This window comes from Mustela putorius, unplaced genomic scaffold (assembly GCF_011764305.1).
Source record: "Mustela putorius furo isolate JIRA1106 unplaced genomic scaffold, ASM1176430v1.1 tig00000698_pilon_pilon_pilon, whole genome shotgun sequence".
In the NCBI taxonomy this organism is placed as follows: domain Eukaryota; kingdom Metazoa; phylum Chordata; class Mammalia; order Carnivora; family Mustelidae; genus Mustela; species Mustela putorius.
Window position 1 is genome coordinate 4,970,986 of NW_025421449.1, and position 18,137 is coordinate 4,989,122.

At 48.1% G+C, this 18,137-nt stretch overlaps 1 protein-coding gene across 1 annotated transcript; it reads left to right on the forward strand.

Moving 5' to 3' along the window:
• Nucleotides 1–11,485: 11,485 nt before the first annotated feature.
• Nucleotides 11,486–17,393, forward strand: PLAU (plasminogen activator, urokinase). Its single transcript, XM_004769373.3, has 11 exons — nt 11,486–11,639; nt 11,963–12,050; nt 12,552–12,585; nt 12,736–12,843; nt 13,156–13,330; nt 13,507–13,598; nt 13,772–13,988; nt 14,208–14,356; nt 14,929–15,069; nt 15,424–15,572; nt 16,259–17,393. Exons 2-11 carry the CDS (start codon nt 11,994–11,996, stop codon nt 16,433–16,435), a joined length of 1,299 nt encoding a protein of 432 aa, XP_004769430.1. The 5' UTR covers nt 11,486–11,639; nt 11,963–11,993; the 3' UTR covers nt 16,436–17,393.
• Nucleotides 17,394–18,137: the final 744 nt, after the last annotated feature.

The following is an 18,137-nucleotide window of genomic DNA, read 5'->3' on the forward strand; positions in this document are numbered from 1 at the left end:
CCTTTGTCCTTGACAGGTGCCACTGGGATTGGGTGGTGGAACTCTCTACCTTCATTCTTCTCACTCTAACCCATGAGACTATTGTGTTGATTTTCAAATATGGATTTCATGGTACAGCTGTTGAAAGGCTCTTTCTAAATCAAAACACATGATCTTGCAAGTTTGGAAAAACAAAGCTCCTGAAGACCAAGAATGAAGAGGCAGCTTAGTTCTCCTCTCTTCCCCTTCATTCTCACTTCCCTTCTGCTGTCCTTTCATTTCAATTCTCCATCCAGCTCCGGCACCCAGCCCTGGGGGAGTTTTCATTCTCCCATTCCCTCCAGCCTAAGCCCAGACAAGTCACTGTTTTTTGCTTCACTTATTTCAGTTGAGACTGTACGGATTTTCAGCTTTACTAGAAACCTTATACACATCCTTGTTTGAGAACCCATAGTGCCGTGGGGAGCCTAGGTGGCTCAGTTGGTTAAGGGTCCAACTCTCAGGGTCATGAGATCGAGCCCCGGTTGGTGTGGAGTCTGCTTGGGATTCTCTCCCTCTGCCCCTCCCCACCTCACACACACTTTCTCTCTCTCTCTCTTAAAAAAAAAAAAAAAAAAAAAAAGTAAAGAATAGAAAAAAAGAAGAAAAAAGAAATGAAAAGAACCAAGAGTGCCTTCCTAGAGTCTATGGTATCAGGTACAGACTTCCACCTGGCTTTTAAGAACTTTTACCATCAGACCTCAACTTTCCTAGCTCTACTTGGTTCTCACTGATCTTCATTGTAAACTCTTCCTAATTGTGCCAGATTTCTTACTACTTGTATACATGTGTACACACATACACACACATATTCTCCAGGATATATACAAAGTTTATTGCAGCTTCTCTCATCTTCCAGGACTCTTATTTGGAACTTCTTTTTCCCCACGTGCTTTACCAATCCAACATGACACATCCTTTATGATCTGGTCAGGTCTAGGAAGTCTCTAACTTCAGTGTGTCTGTTCTGTCTTTACTGCAATTTTGATCAGTGGTCAGAGTGTTTAATGTAACTTATCTTATTTTATTTTTAATTTATAAAAGATTATATTTATTTAATTTTTGCGAGACAGAGAGAGCCCGAGCACAAGCAGTGGGGAGGGGCAGAGAGATAAGCAAACTCTTCGTTGAGCAGGGAGCCTGACACAGGGCTCCATCCCAGGACCCTGGTACCATGACTTGAGGAGAAGCAGATGCTTAACTGACTGAGCCAAACAGGTACTCTGTAATTTTTTTTTAAATTATGGTAAAAACACACATACAACTTACCATCTTAACAGTTTTTAAATGTACAGTAGTGTTAAGTATAGTCCCCTTGTTGTGAAACTAATTTCCAGAACGTCATCTTACCCATTAAACATCAACTTCCCATTTCTCCTAACCGCTGGTAACTATCACTATCTGTTTCTACGAATTTGACTACTTTGGAAATCTCTATATCTAAAGATATGTAAAATCATATAGTATTTGCTTTTTTTTTGACTGGCTTATTTCACTTAGTATAATGTTCTTAAGATTCATCTATGTTGTAGCATGTGACAAGAATTCCTTCCTTTTCAAGACTGAATAATATTCCATTTTGTGTATAGACCACATTTTTTGTATCCATTCATCTGTCCATGGCCACTTGGCTTGCTTCTCCCTGTTGGCTATTGTGAACTGTTCTGCAGTGACATCAGTGTGCAAATATCTCTTTGAGACTCTGCTTTCAATTCTTTTGGATATATACCCAGAGTTGGGATTGCTGGATCATATGACAATTCTGTGTTTAGTTTTTTTAGGAACTTCCATGCTTTTTTCCATGGTGGCTGTGCCATTTTACAATCTTACCAACAGTGCCAAAGGGTTCCAGTTTCTCCACAGCTTGCCAACACTGTTCTTTTCTTTTTTTAAAAAATAGTACCCATCTTGCTTAATGGCATTTTAATTGTTTCATGTACACTCATTTTGTCTTCCTTACCAGATTTTAAACTCCTTCAGAGTACAGATCACATATGTTCTTCTGTGTACCCTCAGGGCCCAGCCCAGCACTAGGTCCACCTTAGGTATTTAAAAGTAATTTTTGGTTGATTGAATGACATTAATACCTTGAGTTGAGCTTAATTCTTTTATTTTTGAACTTTGGGTGGAATTTTTTTAAAGATTTTGTTTATTAATTAATTTATTATTTATTTATTCTGTCAGGGAGACTAATAGAGGGCTCGATCCTAGGACTCTGGGATCATGACCTGAATGGAGACAGACATTTTTTTTTTGTTGTTAAGGCAGACGTTTAATCAACTGAGCTACCCAGGTCCCCCTAGAATTTTCTTTACAAATAGAATGAGCTGACTGCTGCCAGGATAGACTGAACAAATCTTAGGTTAGTATGCCATGGAGCTGAGGGTCTGCTCATGTCACATGTCACTGTTGCTTCCTTCTTGACTAAAAATGCAAACATCATGGTCATCCCACAATTTTCTGGGCCCATTGTTGCTGAGGATAGTTCCCATGCTCCCACCCTCTCCCACCCATGCTCCCACTGTCCCAAGGGACAGTGCTCTGGAAACCCTGTTTCACTCAGGTGGAACCAGAAAATCCCAGAGAGGAAGAAAAAAAAAATCGAGGCATTCAGAAGGTTGCCTGCAGGAACTATGACTAAAGGAACGGTCCAGAACTATTCCTCAGAAAGTATAGCTAGTCTCAATTCTGCTTTGTTCTCTCCTCTACCCAGTTTCTCCCAATTTTCCTGAGGTCCTCAGGAACCAAATTCTCATCCACTGCCATGACTTTGAGGGTTGCTCTCATTCCCCAGACTCTTTTAATTTCTATATGGAAAAGTCCCTCCATTAGCCATCCATTTGGCATTTTAAAAATGAACTGATCACTAGCATCTAAAAAAAGAACAAAGTACAAGAGTGCTGAAGCGATTACTTTTTGAGACTAGATTCTTTAGAAAAGTTGCCTCAGGGTAGCTGGGTTTGCACAAGACTCTCAGGTGTACATTCCCTTCTTGATTCATCCTTGTCTGAGAAATTCTGCCCAAAAGTTGGCCTTCCAGCCCTGGATCTTTCCCACCTCTATACGGGCCCTCATTTCAAAGGATAGGGTTGGAGTAGAAGCCCCAGTAGATAGAAAGTTTGTGATTTAATTGGGCATTTCCCGGGTAAAAAATTTAATCAACACTCCCTAGATAAGCACCGACTGACATTTTCCCCAAGCTTGTTTGGTGGTAAGACTCTTCTAAGATGCGTGTTAAAAATCGAGTCCTAGGGGGCGCCTGGGTGGCTCAGTGGGTTAAACCACTGCCTTCGGCTCAGGTCATGATCTTGGGGTGCTGGGATCGAGTCCCGCATCAGGCTCTCTGCTTAGCAGGGAGCCTGCTTCCTCCTCTCTCTCTCTGCCTGCCTCTCTGCCTACTTGTGATCTCTCTCTGTCAAATAAATAAATAGAATCTTAAAAAAAAAAAAAAAAAAAAAAAGAATCGACTCCTAGGGGTGGCTGGGTGGCTCAGTGGGTTAAAGCCTCTGCTTTCGGCTCAGCTCATGGTCCCGGGGTCCTGGGATCGAGCCCCCCCACATTGGGCTCTCTGCTCTGCGGGGAGCCTGCTTCCTTCTCTCTCTCTGCCTGCCTCTCTGCCTATTTGTGATCTCTGTCAAATAAATAAATAAAATCTTAAAAAAAAAAAAAAAGAATCGACTCCTAGAAGAATAAATGAAACAAGATGGGATTGGGAGGGAGACAAACCATAAGTGACTTTTTTTTTTTTTTAAGATTTTATTAATTTATTTGACAGAGAGAGATCACAAGTAGGCAGAGAGGCAGGCAGAGAGAGAGGAAGGGAAGTAGGCCCCCTGCTGAGCAGAGAGCCCGATTCCGGACTCGATCCCAGGACCCAGAGATCATGACCTGAGCCGAAGGCAGCGGCTTAACCCACTGAGCCACCCAGGCGCCCCCATAAGTGACTCTTAATCTCACAAAACAAACTGAGGGTTGCTGGGGGGAGGGGGGTTGGGAGAAGGGGGGTGGGGTTATGGACATTGGGGAGGGTATGTGCTTTGGTGAGTGTTGTGAAGTGTGTAAACCTGGCGATTCACAGACCTGTACCCCTGGGGATAAAAATGTATTATATGTTTATAAAAAACAAAAAATTAAAAAAAAAAAAAAAAAAAAAAAAAAAAGAATCGACTCCTAGGCCCCAACCTGGACCTAATGAAGCAGAATTTCCAAGAAGTAACCTGACAATCTACATTTTTTCAACCTTCAAGCCCAGTAATTTTTTCTTTTTAAGTTTTAAAAAATCTATTTGAGAGAGATAGTGAGTATGGGGGGGTGGCACCTGGGTGGCTCAGTCGGTTAAGCTCAGTCTGCTTTCGGCTCAGGTCATGATCCTAGGATCCTGGGATCCAGCTCCGTATCTGGCTCCTTGCTCTGCAGAGAGTCTGCAGAGCCCTCTCCCTCTGCTGCTCCCCCTGCTTGAGCTCTCTGTCTCTGTCAAATAAATTTTAAAAAGCGAGCGAATGAGAGAGAGAGAGAGAGAGAGAGAGAGCAGGCACGCACAAGTGGGGGAACCAGGGAGGGGAGGAGCAGAGGGAGAGAGAGAAGTAGACTCCCCACTAAGCAGAGAACCCCACAATAGACAACAACAACAACAACAACAACAATGTAGGGCTTGATCCTGATCCCCAGGACTCTGGGGTTAAGACCTGAGCCCAAGGCAGATGCTTAACCGATTGGGCCATCCCGGCACTCCAAAGCCAGGTGATTCTTATAATCAAGCAAGGTCAGAAAACCCAACATTAGTGAATATTTATTATTACAGATTCCTGGGCATGCATTCAAGAGGGTACAGTTTTTTTCCCTCGGGGAGGGGTAAAGAGATAACACTATCATAGTGATAATCAACACAGTCTTTGGAGTCAGAAATCTAGCTTTGACTTCCAAGGTATTGGCATGGCTGTGTGATTTTAACTGCTCAGAGCCTTTGTTTCCTTATCCATAAAGTGGGATGGTGTTGTATCTCCCTCGTTGAGGATTAAGTGAGATAATGCACAGGACTATTGCCCAATGCCCTGCTAAGTAAAATGCAAGTAATGCAGTGCATTAAAAGAGATGCTGCTCTCATTTCCCCACGAAGAACCCTAGGCTATCCTCATCATTTAATATGGGTGAATAATGGTTGCAAACAAGGAAAACTGGCCATTGATGTTCCCAGAGATCCACATAGCTATAAGCACAGCCAGAAGACCCAGTGATGGCTTCTCTGACCAGCCTCAGCTGTGGCTGGCTGTATTAAGGAAAAGGAAGAGCATTTTTATTAAAGTCTGGCTCGACCTAAGTAGGCAGGAACTGACACAGACATGACTAAGACAGTTAGGGCTGCCCTGGGATGGCACCATTGGTTAGAGGTAGGAAGATTCCCAGGTGTAAGAACAAGCATCCCCACATTCCCAAAAGAATGTGATACTGCATCAGAGATAGGTCTCTACCTCCTGGAATCGAGCAAGTAGGGGACTAAGTCCCAAGTCTACCACTTACCTATAGCGTGCCCTTGGGTAAACTGCTTAAACTCTGTGAGTCTCCGTTTTCTCATTCACAACATGGGGAAAATAATAGCTTCCTTAAAGGTTGTGTGTTAAGATTGAAAAAGAAATTAATGCTAAGCAAATACAAGTCAGTTATATCATTTATCTTTAACAAAGGATAGATTATAATATCTCCTTGTGGGAAGCAGCCTTCCACTTCTTTTTTTTTTTAATGGTTCATTTTATTTGTTTAAGTAATCTCTCCCCCACAATGTGGGGCTTGAACTCACAGCCCCAAGATCAAGAGTCAAATGCTCTTCTGACTGAGCCAGCCCGGTACCTCCAGCTTTCCCCTTCTTGAACTGCTGTCACACCTCCCACCATCACTGCCCTCAGAGTAAAGAGGAGCCTCCTGGTCAGAATACCTTCATGCTGTTTTTCCGCTCATTCTGCAAACACACCTATCTCAAGGACTCCGAGCTCTGTCTCTGCTCCCTCCTCTCACAGACTTCCATACATCTCATCCTATATACCTTCTGAAAGGAAACATACCTGCCCCTGACCCCCAGGACTTGGCTGCTTCATCACACTGTTACCAATCACCGCTTGGAGAAAAGAAGTACCTTCTGCAGGTGGGTAGGAAGATGAAGCGACTGGGGGTGGGAGTTGACGCTGGTCAGGAAGGGAGGAGTCAGGATTCAGACATAGGAGAGGAGAAGGTGGAAATGTGTCATGAGTTTCTTCAAAATCCGTGAATTCTGAATCTCATCATTTTCAGTGAATGAAATCAGATGATTCACTTCCCTTCATTAGCCCTCCATAACACATGAAATTATACATCATATGGGCTATGGATGTTATGTGATTTTGCTTCTGTGCAAAAATTTTGAATATACTGGCTGAAAGTATTTCCTTAAACATCATTGACTTCCCAGCCCTACCTACCAGTTTTCAGTTTGCCTTGTTAATCCTTTCTTCCTGGGTATCCCCTTCAGCTTCCAGGTAAGTAGCCATTGCCACCCCCCATGGTAACCCAAGCAGAACTTCCAGGACCAGGACCTAGCTTTGGTTCTTGGAGGGAACTCAAGATCTAGGTCTGGAAACCCATGACCAACACTCCTTTAAGGTCACAAGTTCCTGACTGAGGAAGTAACTGGGTTTGGATTAATGACAAAGACAATTTTGGCCAGGGCTCAAAATATTCGTGCAGAGATCTGAGCTAGCTGGCTTGGGTGGGACTAGGAATTGGGCCAGATATGGTGAGGCAGGGAAGGGTGAGAAAGAGTAGGGGTCAGAGGCTGAAGCTGGAGGGACCAACTCAGCCTCTCTGTTCAGGGCATTACTGACAACAGAGTATAACCTCAGGGTGCAGCCCCCGGGCCTCTCTGTTTTCCATGAGTAAGGAAGCAAGTATGTGGCTTCCTCTGCCCTGCTCTTTCCACTCTTTCCACAGGCTGATGGGGGTTAGCAGTTCCAGCACCTCCCCCATCGTGTTTCAGTGCCTGCTGTGACAGCAGCATCTTTTCCATGAGCACTAACTAACAAACGCAGGGAGGAACAGAAGACACACGGAAGCTACGTGGCCAGCATTCAGGGCCTCTTTCCCAGAACTGCAGAGGAATCCGTCTGCCCTGGGTATAGAGGGGAAAAGAGTAGAGCTTCAAGCCACAGACAGCGGATAATGGTGGGAGGGAATGGGAATCAGGACGATGGGGTGTGATCAGCACATGCAGCTGGCCAGCTGCTGGGAATTGACTAAGGACACGGCATCCCGACTTGACTGGAATTCTGGGAGTCACTCCAGAGAATTGCTGGTCTTCTCGGCCAGTATAGCCATAGTCAAGAAGGCAAGGCAGACCCTCAGGGTAGGAATTGTAGTTTACAAAGTTCATCCTGCTTTTTTCTTTTTCTCTGAGAGAAAGAGAGAGCATATGTACATGCATGTGCAAGCAGAGGGAGGGGTAGGGGGGCTTGTAGAGAGAGTCTCAAGCAAGCTCCATGTCCAGCGTAGACCCAGGCTTGATCTCAGGCCCCTGAGATCATGACCTGAACTGAAATCAGGAGTCAGATTTCACTCAAGTGATGGAACCATTCAGGCACTCCAGAAGTTCATCCTTTTATGTCTGGTATCTTAGAACTGTGTCTGGCACATAGTAGGCCCATGATAAATACTGAGTATTTATAAATATTTATAAATAAAGGAATGAACGGATGCTTTCCCACACAAGCATGATCCCATTCAATCTGCAGTGTGAGGCACAGGCAGAGTGGGTGTTGCCTTGTTTTGCAGAAAGGGAACTGAAAGCAAGAGAGTTAAGTGTCTTGCTTAAGGTTATTGAACTTGGATGTGGTAGACCTGGGACTAGACACTGTACTCTTGGTATGGTACCATGTTGAACACTCTTGGTGTAGCAACCCAGGAATATATCCTGTGACTTGATGTGAACTTCCCTTAGGTCCCACTGGTCAGAAAATATCCTTTTCAGGGGCCCAGTTTCCTGAACATAGTCTCAGGGTCAAGTCTGGACATCCTGGTTCTCTTTGCACAGCTGGCATCTGCCTGCTCTTTTATGAGAAGCTTCAGGAAAGGGGGCCCCTTTATTAGTCTCTGTTGCCACATCCGACTTGGCCCCCTGAAACACAGAGGCAGAGTGGTGGTTTGACTCTGTGAGTCAGGAACGGAATGAAGTTCTGAAATTATGTTCCTTATTCTCTTAGAGAGCCTAGATCACCAGGTTAGTTCCTGGAACTCAGGCAAGCAATTAAATCATACTATACCAAGGGTTTCTCAGGAACTAGGGCCCCACAGCCTGAGGAGTATTCTGGAAGGCAGTCTCCAAAAGCAGCAAGAGGGTTTCCTGAGCTGGAATATTGTATATATCACCTGGCCCTCATCTTCACAGCATTCTGTCTTGTACACCTCTTGTACATCTCTGTATGGAGCATGGCAACAAGGATCAGAAAACCTGGGTCTTAGTGCTGGCTTTGCTGACTCATCTAGTCTGTATCTTTTCTCTACCTCATTCTCCTCATTGCAAAATGGGAATAATGGTTTCCAGCTATGCCACAAAGAGGAATAGATTGTATCAAAGTGCTTTCCAGCACAAGACAGGAATAATACCAGTACTATTTTTTTTATGGCAAGAGGAAAAGAGAGTAGGGAAACTAACAGGATGCTTCAAAGCTCTCTGTTCCCACTTGTTTTTTGATCCATCCCTCATGAAGCACCTACGTGAGCAAGGCCTGTGCCCAGTACTGAGGAAGAGACAAAGATATTTAAGATGTGGTCCCTGTCCTCAAAGAATGGGAAAGACCAGCACAGCTGTGCAAGAAAAGACAGACACGAAGATTTCAGGAAGCACCAAAGATGGCAGAGTGGAAAGAAAGTTAAGAGCCGGAGATTTCTGGATGGTTCCACCAGGTGAAGGACTGTAGTAGGAAGGAAGGGGAAGAAGAGTGTCAGCTGCATAACGGTCTCCAAGCCTCTTTGTCCAGGAGGAAATGAGGTCATCCTGCTCTCAAGAATGAGCATGACAGCCTCCAGCCAAGTAATCTGGAGTCATGAGAGCTGCTGGGGGTGCTCTATGAATCATGACAGTGTGCTGGGAATTTCCTGATACTTAACCTAGTAGTTTCGGGGTAAATCCTCAGGCTGCAACATCTCTGTTTACATTTTGATCACGTTTATTTGCAATTAATGGGTTCTAAATCCCAAACAAAACATGCTTCAGGCTTTTAGAGGAAGTAGGTCCACTCTGCGATCTATAGCACCTCTGACTCAGTCCTTTCCCTGAGGTGCTGGCAGCTCAGCTGGGCACAGAAGAACTCTCTACAGAGCGTAATGGGTCACTTTCCTCACGAAAGCTTGATGGTTAACTTGCACTTTACCTGGAGCAGAGGCTGGCATCCTGATACCTCTCACAGGAGCAGAGCAGAGAAGCATTCCTCTTCCCTACTCTGATGGCTTTCTCCCCGTCATCCTCTTGGCCCTCTCAAGTGGATCCAGACCCAAGGTCCAAGCAACAAAAAATGCTGTAGGCCTAGGCCGAAAAAGGGACCAAGCCTTGGGCCTGGCTTTAGGGTCCTGGTGAGTTACAGGGACTCAGCCCCTTTCCTCCCATTAGGGGGGACAGTCTTTCTGCTTAGAAAGAAGCGACTCCCCCCAAGCCCTGATTCCCAACACTAGGGGAAAGGGTTGGGGTTGACTGAGCTTCCAAGTCCCTGCTGGGCTCCTTCAACTGTGTCTGAGGAATACGTGCTTGTGCGTGTCTATACAGCTCTGTGAGCTTGCCCTCAGGCAGGAAGAGCGGGTGGAGTCCTTTACACATGGTCTGTCTTCCTGGAGGCCAATCTTGCTGGATAAACAATTATTTTATCTTATTAGAAGCAAGGCTTGGGGCGCCTGGGTGGCTCAGTGGGTTAAAACCTCTGCTTTCGGCTCAGGTCTTGGTCTCAGGGTCCTGGAATCGAGCCCTACATCGGGCTCTCTGCTCAGCAGGGAGCCTGCTTCCTCCTCTCTCTCTCTCTGCCTGCCTCTCTGTCTACTTGTGATCTCTGTCTGTCAAATAAATAAAATCTTTAAAAAAAAAAAAAAAGAAGCAAGGCTTTAGGATGAAGTCTAGAATACATATGCATTTTTTAAAGATCTATAATGAGACTTTTGGAATGGGGGATACAAAGGTAAGCTTTCAAAAAATTTAAATAACACGAAAGGGCATACAGTGAAAAATAAATCTCATTCTTGTCCTCCAGTTCCCCAGTTCCTCTCCTCAGATGCGAAAACAGAACTTCCTACCCCTCCACAGCTTACTGCCTATGTTAACAAGGCTTTCCTATTATTTTTTCTTTATTAACTACCTATACTCTGGGCCAGGCAAATAAAGGGATTGCTTGTTATAGGAGCTTTTTGGAAGATCCATCAACATTTCAGTAAAAAGCATCAATAGTTTGTGCCCTTAGACTTGTTCTCACAATCCTATAATATTATACCATGATCCATAGCCAATCCTTATCAAGCTGTCACTTTCAAACACCACCATTAAACCAAACTGGCAAATTCTCAGTAAAATCCCATCTTGCCTAAAATCCCGCTGCCCCTGCCAGCCACTACCAAAGGTCCTTACCTCCGTGAGGTTTGTCTTATCCACTGGTTATGTTGGTGAATTTTGGGGAGCTACTATTGGAAGACCCTGTCAGCAGGAGTTAGCCAGCGTGTGTCATGTGTACTTTCTTTCTTTTCAAGGACTTTATTATTTTTTTTCAATATTTATTTATTTGAGAGAGAGAAAGTGAGACAGAGCATGAGCAAGGAGAAGGTCAGAGAGAGAAGCAGGCTCCCCGTGGAGCTGAGAGCCCGATGTGGGACTCGATCCCCGGACTCCAAGATCATGACCTGAGCCGAAGGCAGTCGTCCAACCAACTGAGCCACCCAGGCGTCCCATTCAAGGACTTTATTTTTAAGTAATCTTTTATACCCAACCTGGGGCTGGAACACACAATCCAGAGATGAAGAGTCCCCGGTGCTCCCCGGATTGAGCCAGCCAGGTGCCCCTGTCAAGTGCATTTTCACTTTGAGAAAGAGGCTTAGCTCTAGGAGCTGCACACTATGCCCCTATACCCAGGGTTTGGAATCACTCTCTTAGGCGGTTGGGGGCCAAAGGTGGAAAGACTGGAGAAGAGCTGATTTAGGGGATCTGGGAAGAGTCAGCAGAGCTGGAGGGGAGTCTTTCTAGCGCGTTTCGGGGGGCCTCTGCCCTGGAGTGGGGCCCAAGCCAGGTGAATGGGAGGAGGGGGTGAGGAATTGAGATGCCTCTAGGTCTCTCTGTTCAGACCTCGCTCGTCCCCTCCGCTGGCGACCGCGCTGCCCCTCACTCTCAGTCAAGGCTGAGGAAGCCCACGGGTCCAGGTCGCGCCAGTCCCCAGGGAAGCTGAGGGAAAGGGAAGCGTTGGGGAGATCCCGGGCTGGGGCGGGGCCAGGCTGGGGCGGGTCCTGATATAGAGCCCCGCAGCCGGCCGGCAGCACAGCGCGGCGACTGGAAGCCCCAGAGCCCCGCGGATTGTCAGAGTGTCAACGCATCCCGCCGTCCCTGCTCGGTGTCCCTCCTGCCGCAGCTACCGGTGAGTGCGGGCCACCCCAATTGCGCAGAGCTGCTCCTGCGGGCGTCCCTTCCCCCAACCCCGGCTGCCTCGGCGGTCCCCAGTTGCCCCCGCTCCGCCGCTGCCGAGCCTGACTCACCGCTCGCGGTGCCTGTGCACCCTCTGTGGGTGCTCGGACCCCTGAGCCTCCAGCGGAGAGAGACGGCAGGCCTGGGGGCCCTGGCCACGGCCGGTGCGCCCCGCAGGAGACCTAGGGATTCCTGCCCTGAACCGCGCTAACCCAGCCGGCCCACCTTCTCGCTCCTCGGCTTCTGTGTAAAGCTGACTTTCTCCCTCCCTTGCAGAGCCGCTGCCTAGAGCCCCAGCCTCGCCACCATGAGAGTCCTGCTGGCGTGCCTGCTCCTCTGTGCCCTAGTGGTGAGCGACTCCGAAGTAAGTGGCTTTCCCGCTTTGACCTATAGCGGGCCGAGGGGGCTTGCAGGATCCCGAGCAGCGCGGGGGGTGGCACTCGGGTGTGTGGTGTGGGGGGGGGAGGACGGGGCTGCACAGGGAGCTGGAATCCTCTGGATTCCATCAACGGCGGGACCAGACCATCTCGGGGAAAACAGGACAGGTGTGGCAGTGGGAATCCTGAGAACTTAGAGAGTTCGCACTTTCAGCGAAGGGAGGAAGAAGCCGTAGAGACGTCGTTCGCCGCCCCCCGACCCCGCCTTCTTGCACCCTGTATGTGAAGTGTGCTTGAGTCAATCCGTTTCTCCCTGCTAGAAACCTATGATCTTCCCTGTGAGGGCTAGTTAGATATGAACAAGGTGAAGAGAGAGGGAGCCGGAGGAAAGGGTGAGATTTGGGATTGGGGCCAGTTTGTCCTTTCCCTCGAGTCCCAGGACGGCGGGACCTTTGCTGAACTTTTCTCCTCCCCTCCATCTCTTCCAGGGAAGCCATGAACTTCACCCAGGGTCTAGTGCATGTGAGTATCCACCCATTGCATAATATCTGACTATACAGACCTCTTGGAAAAGCCTCAGGGGGCAGCCCCTCCCTGACCCTGCTGCAGGGCTGGCTCCCCCTTGCCTCCTCCCACGCTCCTTTCTGACCACGCCACCTTTGTGATCCCCAGCAAACTGCCATTGTCTGAATGGAGGAACCTGTGTGTCCTACAAGTACTTCTCCAACATTCATCGATGCAACTGTCCAAAGAAATTCCAAGGGGAACACTGCGAGATAGGTATGGGGATCCTGACTCTAACTGGGCAGGAGGGGGCACCAGAGATTTGGGGGCAGGGAGAGATGGGTGGGGTGGGAGAGCAGGCGGGAGTCAGGAGCTGGAGGTGGAGTGGGGGACATTTTCGGCCCTGGGTGTGATACACAGTCAAACCCTGCCCCATCCTCTTTCATGCATCTCTGGCGGCACACAAATGTGAGACCCTTTCTGGCGTTTCCTTGCCGGGCCTTCATGTGAGGCCTGACAGGATCTCTAAAATGCCTGTCTGAATTTCCTCTTCTTTCTAATATCTCTCATCCTCACATTCTTCCCTAGATACAACAGAAACCTGCTTTGAGGGGAATGGTCACTCTTACCGAGGGAAGGTCGACACTGACATCATAGGCCGGCCCTGCCTGGCCTGGAACTCTGCCACTGTTCTTCTGAAAGAGTACCACGCCCTCAGACCCGATGCCCTTCATCTGGGCCTGGGCAAACACAACTACTGCAGGTGAGGGGTGGCAGCAAAGACCCTCTCACAGCCCCCCAGGATCCCTTGCTACCACCCCCTGTGTTTCCTGAGTGCTGTCCATAGCCTGAGGAAAGCAAGCTTCTGGCTGACTTTTCCCTGGAGGGGAAAGAGATGTATTCTGGGTTGGAATGACCCCCCGCCTTCTGTGTTACCAGGAACCCAAACAACCATAGAAGGCCTTGGTGCTATGTGCAGGTTGGCCTAAAGCAGCTTGTCCGGGAGTGCATGGTGCCAGAATGCTCTTCTGGTGAGTGTCACTGACCTGTTTTTGACAGTAGGGAAGATCATATGTCCTTTTATCCCATCACAGGAGGGTCGAGGAGGGACCCTGCCTGGCCTTGGAAAACTGGGAGGTTAGAAGACAAGAGAGAGACATTCTCCTACTTGCCTCCCCAAGACATCCTTCTCTTTCTTCTCCAGGAAAAAATCCCCTCACTCCAGAAAAAGCTGAGTTTCAATGTGGCCAGAAGGCTCTGAGGCCTCGCTTTAAGATTATTGGTGGAGAATTCACCACCATCGAGAACCAGCCATGGTTTGCCGCCATCTACAGGAAGCACCATGGAGGCTCTGTCACCTACCTGTGTGGTGGCAGCCTCATCAGTCCTTGCTGGGTGCTCAGCGCCACACACTGCTTCATGTACGTCCTCCATCTCTACTCCCTGACCCTCCTGTCTTACCCCAAACACATCTCCTTCTCCTTCCCAGCAAAGGATGCCGCTTAAATTCTACCCTCTAAGGCCCCTCCCGTGCAGGCCATGGCCTTGGGTGCAAGTCCTGCTCTGAGGCCACCTTGAGGGGAGGGGACGAGATGAGATCTCATGAGATCTGACTATCTGACAAGTCTCCCCTCCCACAGTAATCACCCGAAGAAGGAGGACTACATTGTCTACCTGGGTCGGTCGAAGCGTAACTCCAGGACACCTGGGGAGATGATGTTTGAGGTGGAGAAGCTCATCTTGCATGAGGACTACAATGCTGACAGCCTTGCTCACCACAATGATATTGGTGAGTAGAAAGCCCTTATCTGCCATAATGATGATGGTTGGAGGAAGAGGCGTCCAAGAAGAGACCCAAATGGGAGGTTGAGGTTGTAGGGGAGCTAGAGATCCTGCTTTATACAGCAGAAGGACATATGGGAGAGGCCTACTGTTCCTCTGCAGAAACCTTGAATTTCCAAACATTTAGCCTCCTCCAGATGGCAATGGCCCGGTAAGCATGTGACATGGGTGGGGGGGCCCCTTCTTTTGTTGGATACAACCTCTGCCTGTTCCAGGATCTGGAACTTAGAGCATTGAGCTGAATTTAGCCCATCTGCCTCAGCCACCCATACATCTATATAGACCAGCCCTGGCTGGCCAAGGCCCATGTCAGCAGCTGGAACAAAACCCTTGAGGCATGGGACAGGAGAGGCTTGTTTCAGGTAATAAGCTGCCAGCAGACTTTCCAGGATGGCCTCTGACCCTAAATGGTTTGGGGATAGACATCCAGTCCTTCAGCATTTGGAGGGGAGAGAGGGTGACCACCTGGCCAGGTAGAGATCTTCCCCCCTTACCTCCCCTGCATCCCTCTTCCCCCAGCCCTGCTGAAGATCCGCTCCAACACGGACCAGTGTGCACATCCATCCAGGTCCATACAAACCATCTGTCTGCCTCCAGTGCGTGGAGATGCTAATTTCGGCATGAGCTGTGAGATTGCTGGCTTTGGAAAAGAGAATGACAGTAAGTGACATTTAGGACTGGCTCAGAGGGTCCTGGGGGAGTGTTATAACCTGGAAGTGAGCTCAACTTGATCAAGACTGGACTGTGGAGATAGAGATGGGAGCACTGTGGAGGTAGTAGATAGTCCAGGGGTGGAGTGGGGAGCACCATTTAGGGAGTGATGGGCCCTAAAGGTAAACAGATGGGGGTGTGTGTGAGGGGGTATACATGGGGTAAAGACTCAGATCTGTGGGGGAAAGAATAAAGGCTTTCCCTCGTAGGGACACTTTTTGGTCCTTCCCTGGCAGAGAGTCCCTGTGGGAAGGCTGTACAGATGCATCTTAAAGTAAACTTCTCCTTGTTTCCTCCATCTAGCTGACTATCTCTATCCAGAGCAGCTAAAAATGACTGTTGTGAAGCTGGTTTCCCACCAGGAGTGTCAGCAGCCACACTACTATGGCTCTGAAGTTACCACCAAAATGCTGTGTGCCGCTGATCCACAGTGGGAAACAGATTCCTGCCAGGTGAGAGTTCCAGCCTCTCTTCCTGTCACCCCCAAATCTCCCCTGGGCTCCTGGGCCTATCCCTGCCAGCTTCTGAGAGCCCCTCTCCAGCCAAAGCCCCAAGAAGTCAGAATTAGGAGCTCAGGTCTTAGTTTAAACTAATTTTTATGCGTCTACCAAACGTTTGTCATAGGCCTGGCTCTGTGCTAGGCACTTCAGACTGGAGAAGGGAAGGGAATAGGACCATAAGAAAGAGGAAAACACTAGAAAATAATACAACTCAGTGCTCAGGATATGGTATGAATTGTAAATGATCAGTGTTTAGGAGCTGGAGGTTAGTACCTGTGAGGTGGTCATAAAGGGAAAGCTTTAGAGAGAAGGTGACTGGAAGAATTTGGGGAGGCGGAGGGAAGAAAGGAGACCGTTCCTGTTGAAAGATACAAAACCAAGCCTGAGCATGGTGTATTCCAGGATGGCGAGGAAAAGGGTCTGAGAGCGTAGATGGAGTTGGGGCAGATAGCAGGGCTTTGAAAGCCAAGCGGAGGATTTTAAACTTGAAATGGTAGGAAATGGGGAGCCACTAAGGACTTGGGGATTCTAAGATATTCTCCTTTTTCTCTCTGTCTCGGGCATGACTGGGTGATTGGATCAGATGACCCCCTCCTCCCTTTTCCCAGGGCTCACCTTCTATGTCTTTGGCTTAACAGGGAGACTCCGGGGGCCCCCTGGTCTGCTCTATCCAAGGCCGCCTGACTCTGACGGGGATTGTGAGCTGGGGCAGTGGTTGTGCCATGAAGTACAAGCCAGGCGTCTACACAAGGGTCTCACACTTCCTGCCTTGGATCCACATGCACTCCAGGCAACAGAATGGCCTAACCCTCTGAGGCTCCCCAGGGAGCCAAGGGAAGCGAGGGGTACCACCCACTCCCACGTTGGCTGTCATTTTTGCAGCAGAAGCATCTGCTTCGGCTCTATATAAGGGAGAACCTGAGAAAGACAGGCTCTCGAAGAGATGGTTTTTACGTGTGCAGCCCCCCCCAGGGGGAATGACAATAGCTTGATCCTCAGCTACAGGCCTGGGTGCTGAGTCCCCAGAGTCCCCGGGGCCAGGATGGAGGGATGGCCCTGACCCAGGACGGTTGTTGACCAGTTGTTTATCTTTTTCTGAACTGAAGCCTCCTGGAGAGAAAAAAAATGCCATTTCCTGTGCATGGGTAGGAGGAGAGCCAGAACCCCCAACAGCGGGCATTCATGAGGCCTACTGTTGGGAAACAAATAATTTCTCAATTAGGAAGCCGAAAAGAACTGAGGTCTCTTGAGGGAGATTGGCCACTGTGGAACAGTGGCTTGGGGAGTGGAGACACTAATGACTTGAGGGAAGGGCTCTGACATTCCATGAATGTATCAGGAAATATTATATATGGGTGTATATGTGTGCACACTTGTGCATGGGGCTGTCAGTGTAACACCTGGTGTCCCTGTGTGTGACTGCAAATCTATTTCCCTAAACTGAATGGACTGATGACACATAGAAGGGTCTGTCTGGAGAGGTCCTGGGCCACTCCTAGGGCCTCTTGGGTCTGTCATGTGATCATGCCCATGAAATATCGTTCTGGGGCATGCCTGTGATCAGCAATAAATTTTCAGTTTCACTTTTCATAGATGTTCTTTCTTGGCCAGTTATCCCTTCTGACCTTTTGTCTGAGTTTATCCAATCCTCACTGGGTGAGGTGAGGCCCACTCCTATACACTGAATATTTAATAATTATATTCAGCTATTTTTATTTATATCTATTTTTGTAATTTTGAATAAAGGTCAATAAAATGTGATTTTTCTGAAAACTTTTGTTCTTTCTTGGTACTTGTATGGGAGGGAGTTGGGGAGCATAAAAAGTGGGAAAATAATGATAGTGTGTACCCTAAAGTTTCTTGGGGGCTGAATCTCTGTACTTAGTGGGGCTTTGGGAATAGAGGCTAGAAGAGTTGTAGAGTAGGTTCTCCATAGCACATAAGATACATCCTGGTGTGTGGGCTACATAACAACCATGAATTCCCTCCTTAGCCTGATGCCTTTGTGCACATCTTGTACAGCTGTACACAGTGATCCTCTAGGATAAGTCCTGCCATATTCTCTCCACTCTGCCCATAACAATCCTGGGGCTGACCTCAACCAAGGAGAATATTTGCATGAGTGAAAATTGCTGATATCAAACCCAGCCCAGCTTGAGTGTGGCATTCTGTTTCTGTTCCAGAAAACAATTTCCCATCATCTGTGTGAGGAGCTGGTACTGTTTCCTCAGTGTGTTGACGGAGCTCATGACCAGTCACTATGATCCCTAATATTAGGGGACTCGGAATCTAAAGCTAGGTGTTATCCTAATGGAGGTGACCACACATTTTGAATCAAACATAGGTTTCTGAAGAACTAGGGTGTAGAAAGCAGGCAGCAAGTAGTGCCTGGATGGCTCAGTCACTGAGCATTTGCCTTTGCCTCTGGTCATGATTCCAGGGCCCTGGAATTGAGTCCCGCATCCCTCATTGGTCTCCCTACTCAACGGGGAGTCTGCTTCTCTCTCTCCCACCATT

Coding starts and splice junctions, on each gene's coding strand:
- PLAU (XM_004769373.3), top strand. CDS start 11,994: ATGAGAGTCCTGCTGGCGTGCCTGCTCCTCTGTGCCCTAGTGGTGAGC. Junction 12,844..13,155: donor AGGGGAACACTGCGAGATAG/GTATGGGGATCC, acceptor ATTCTTCCCTAG/ATACAACAGAAACCTGCTTT. Junction 13,331..13,506: donor GGCAAACACAACTACTGCAG/GTGAGGGGTGGC, acceptor CTGTGTTACCAG/GAACCCAAACAACCATAGAA.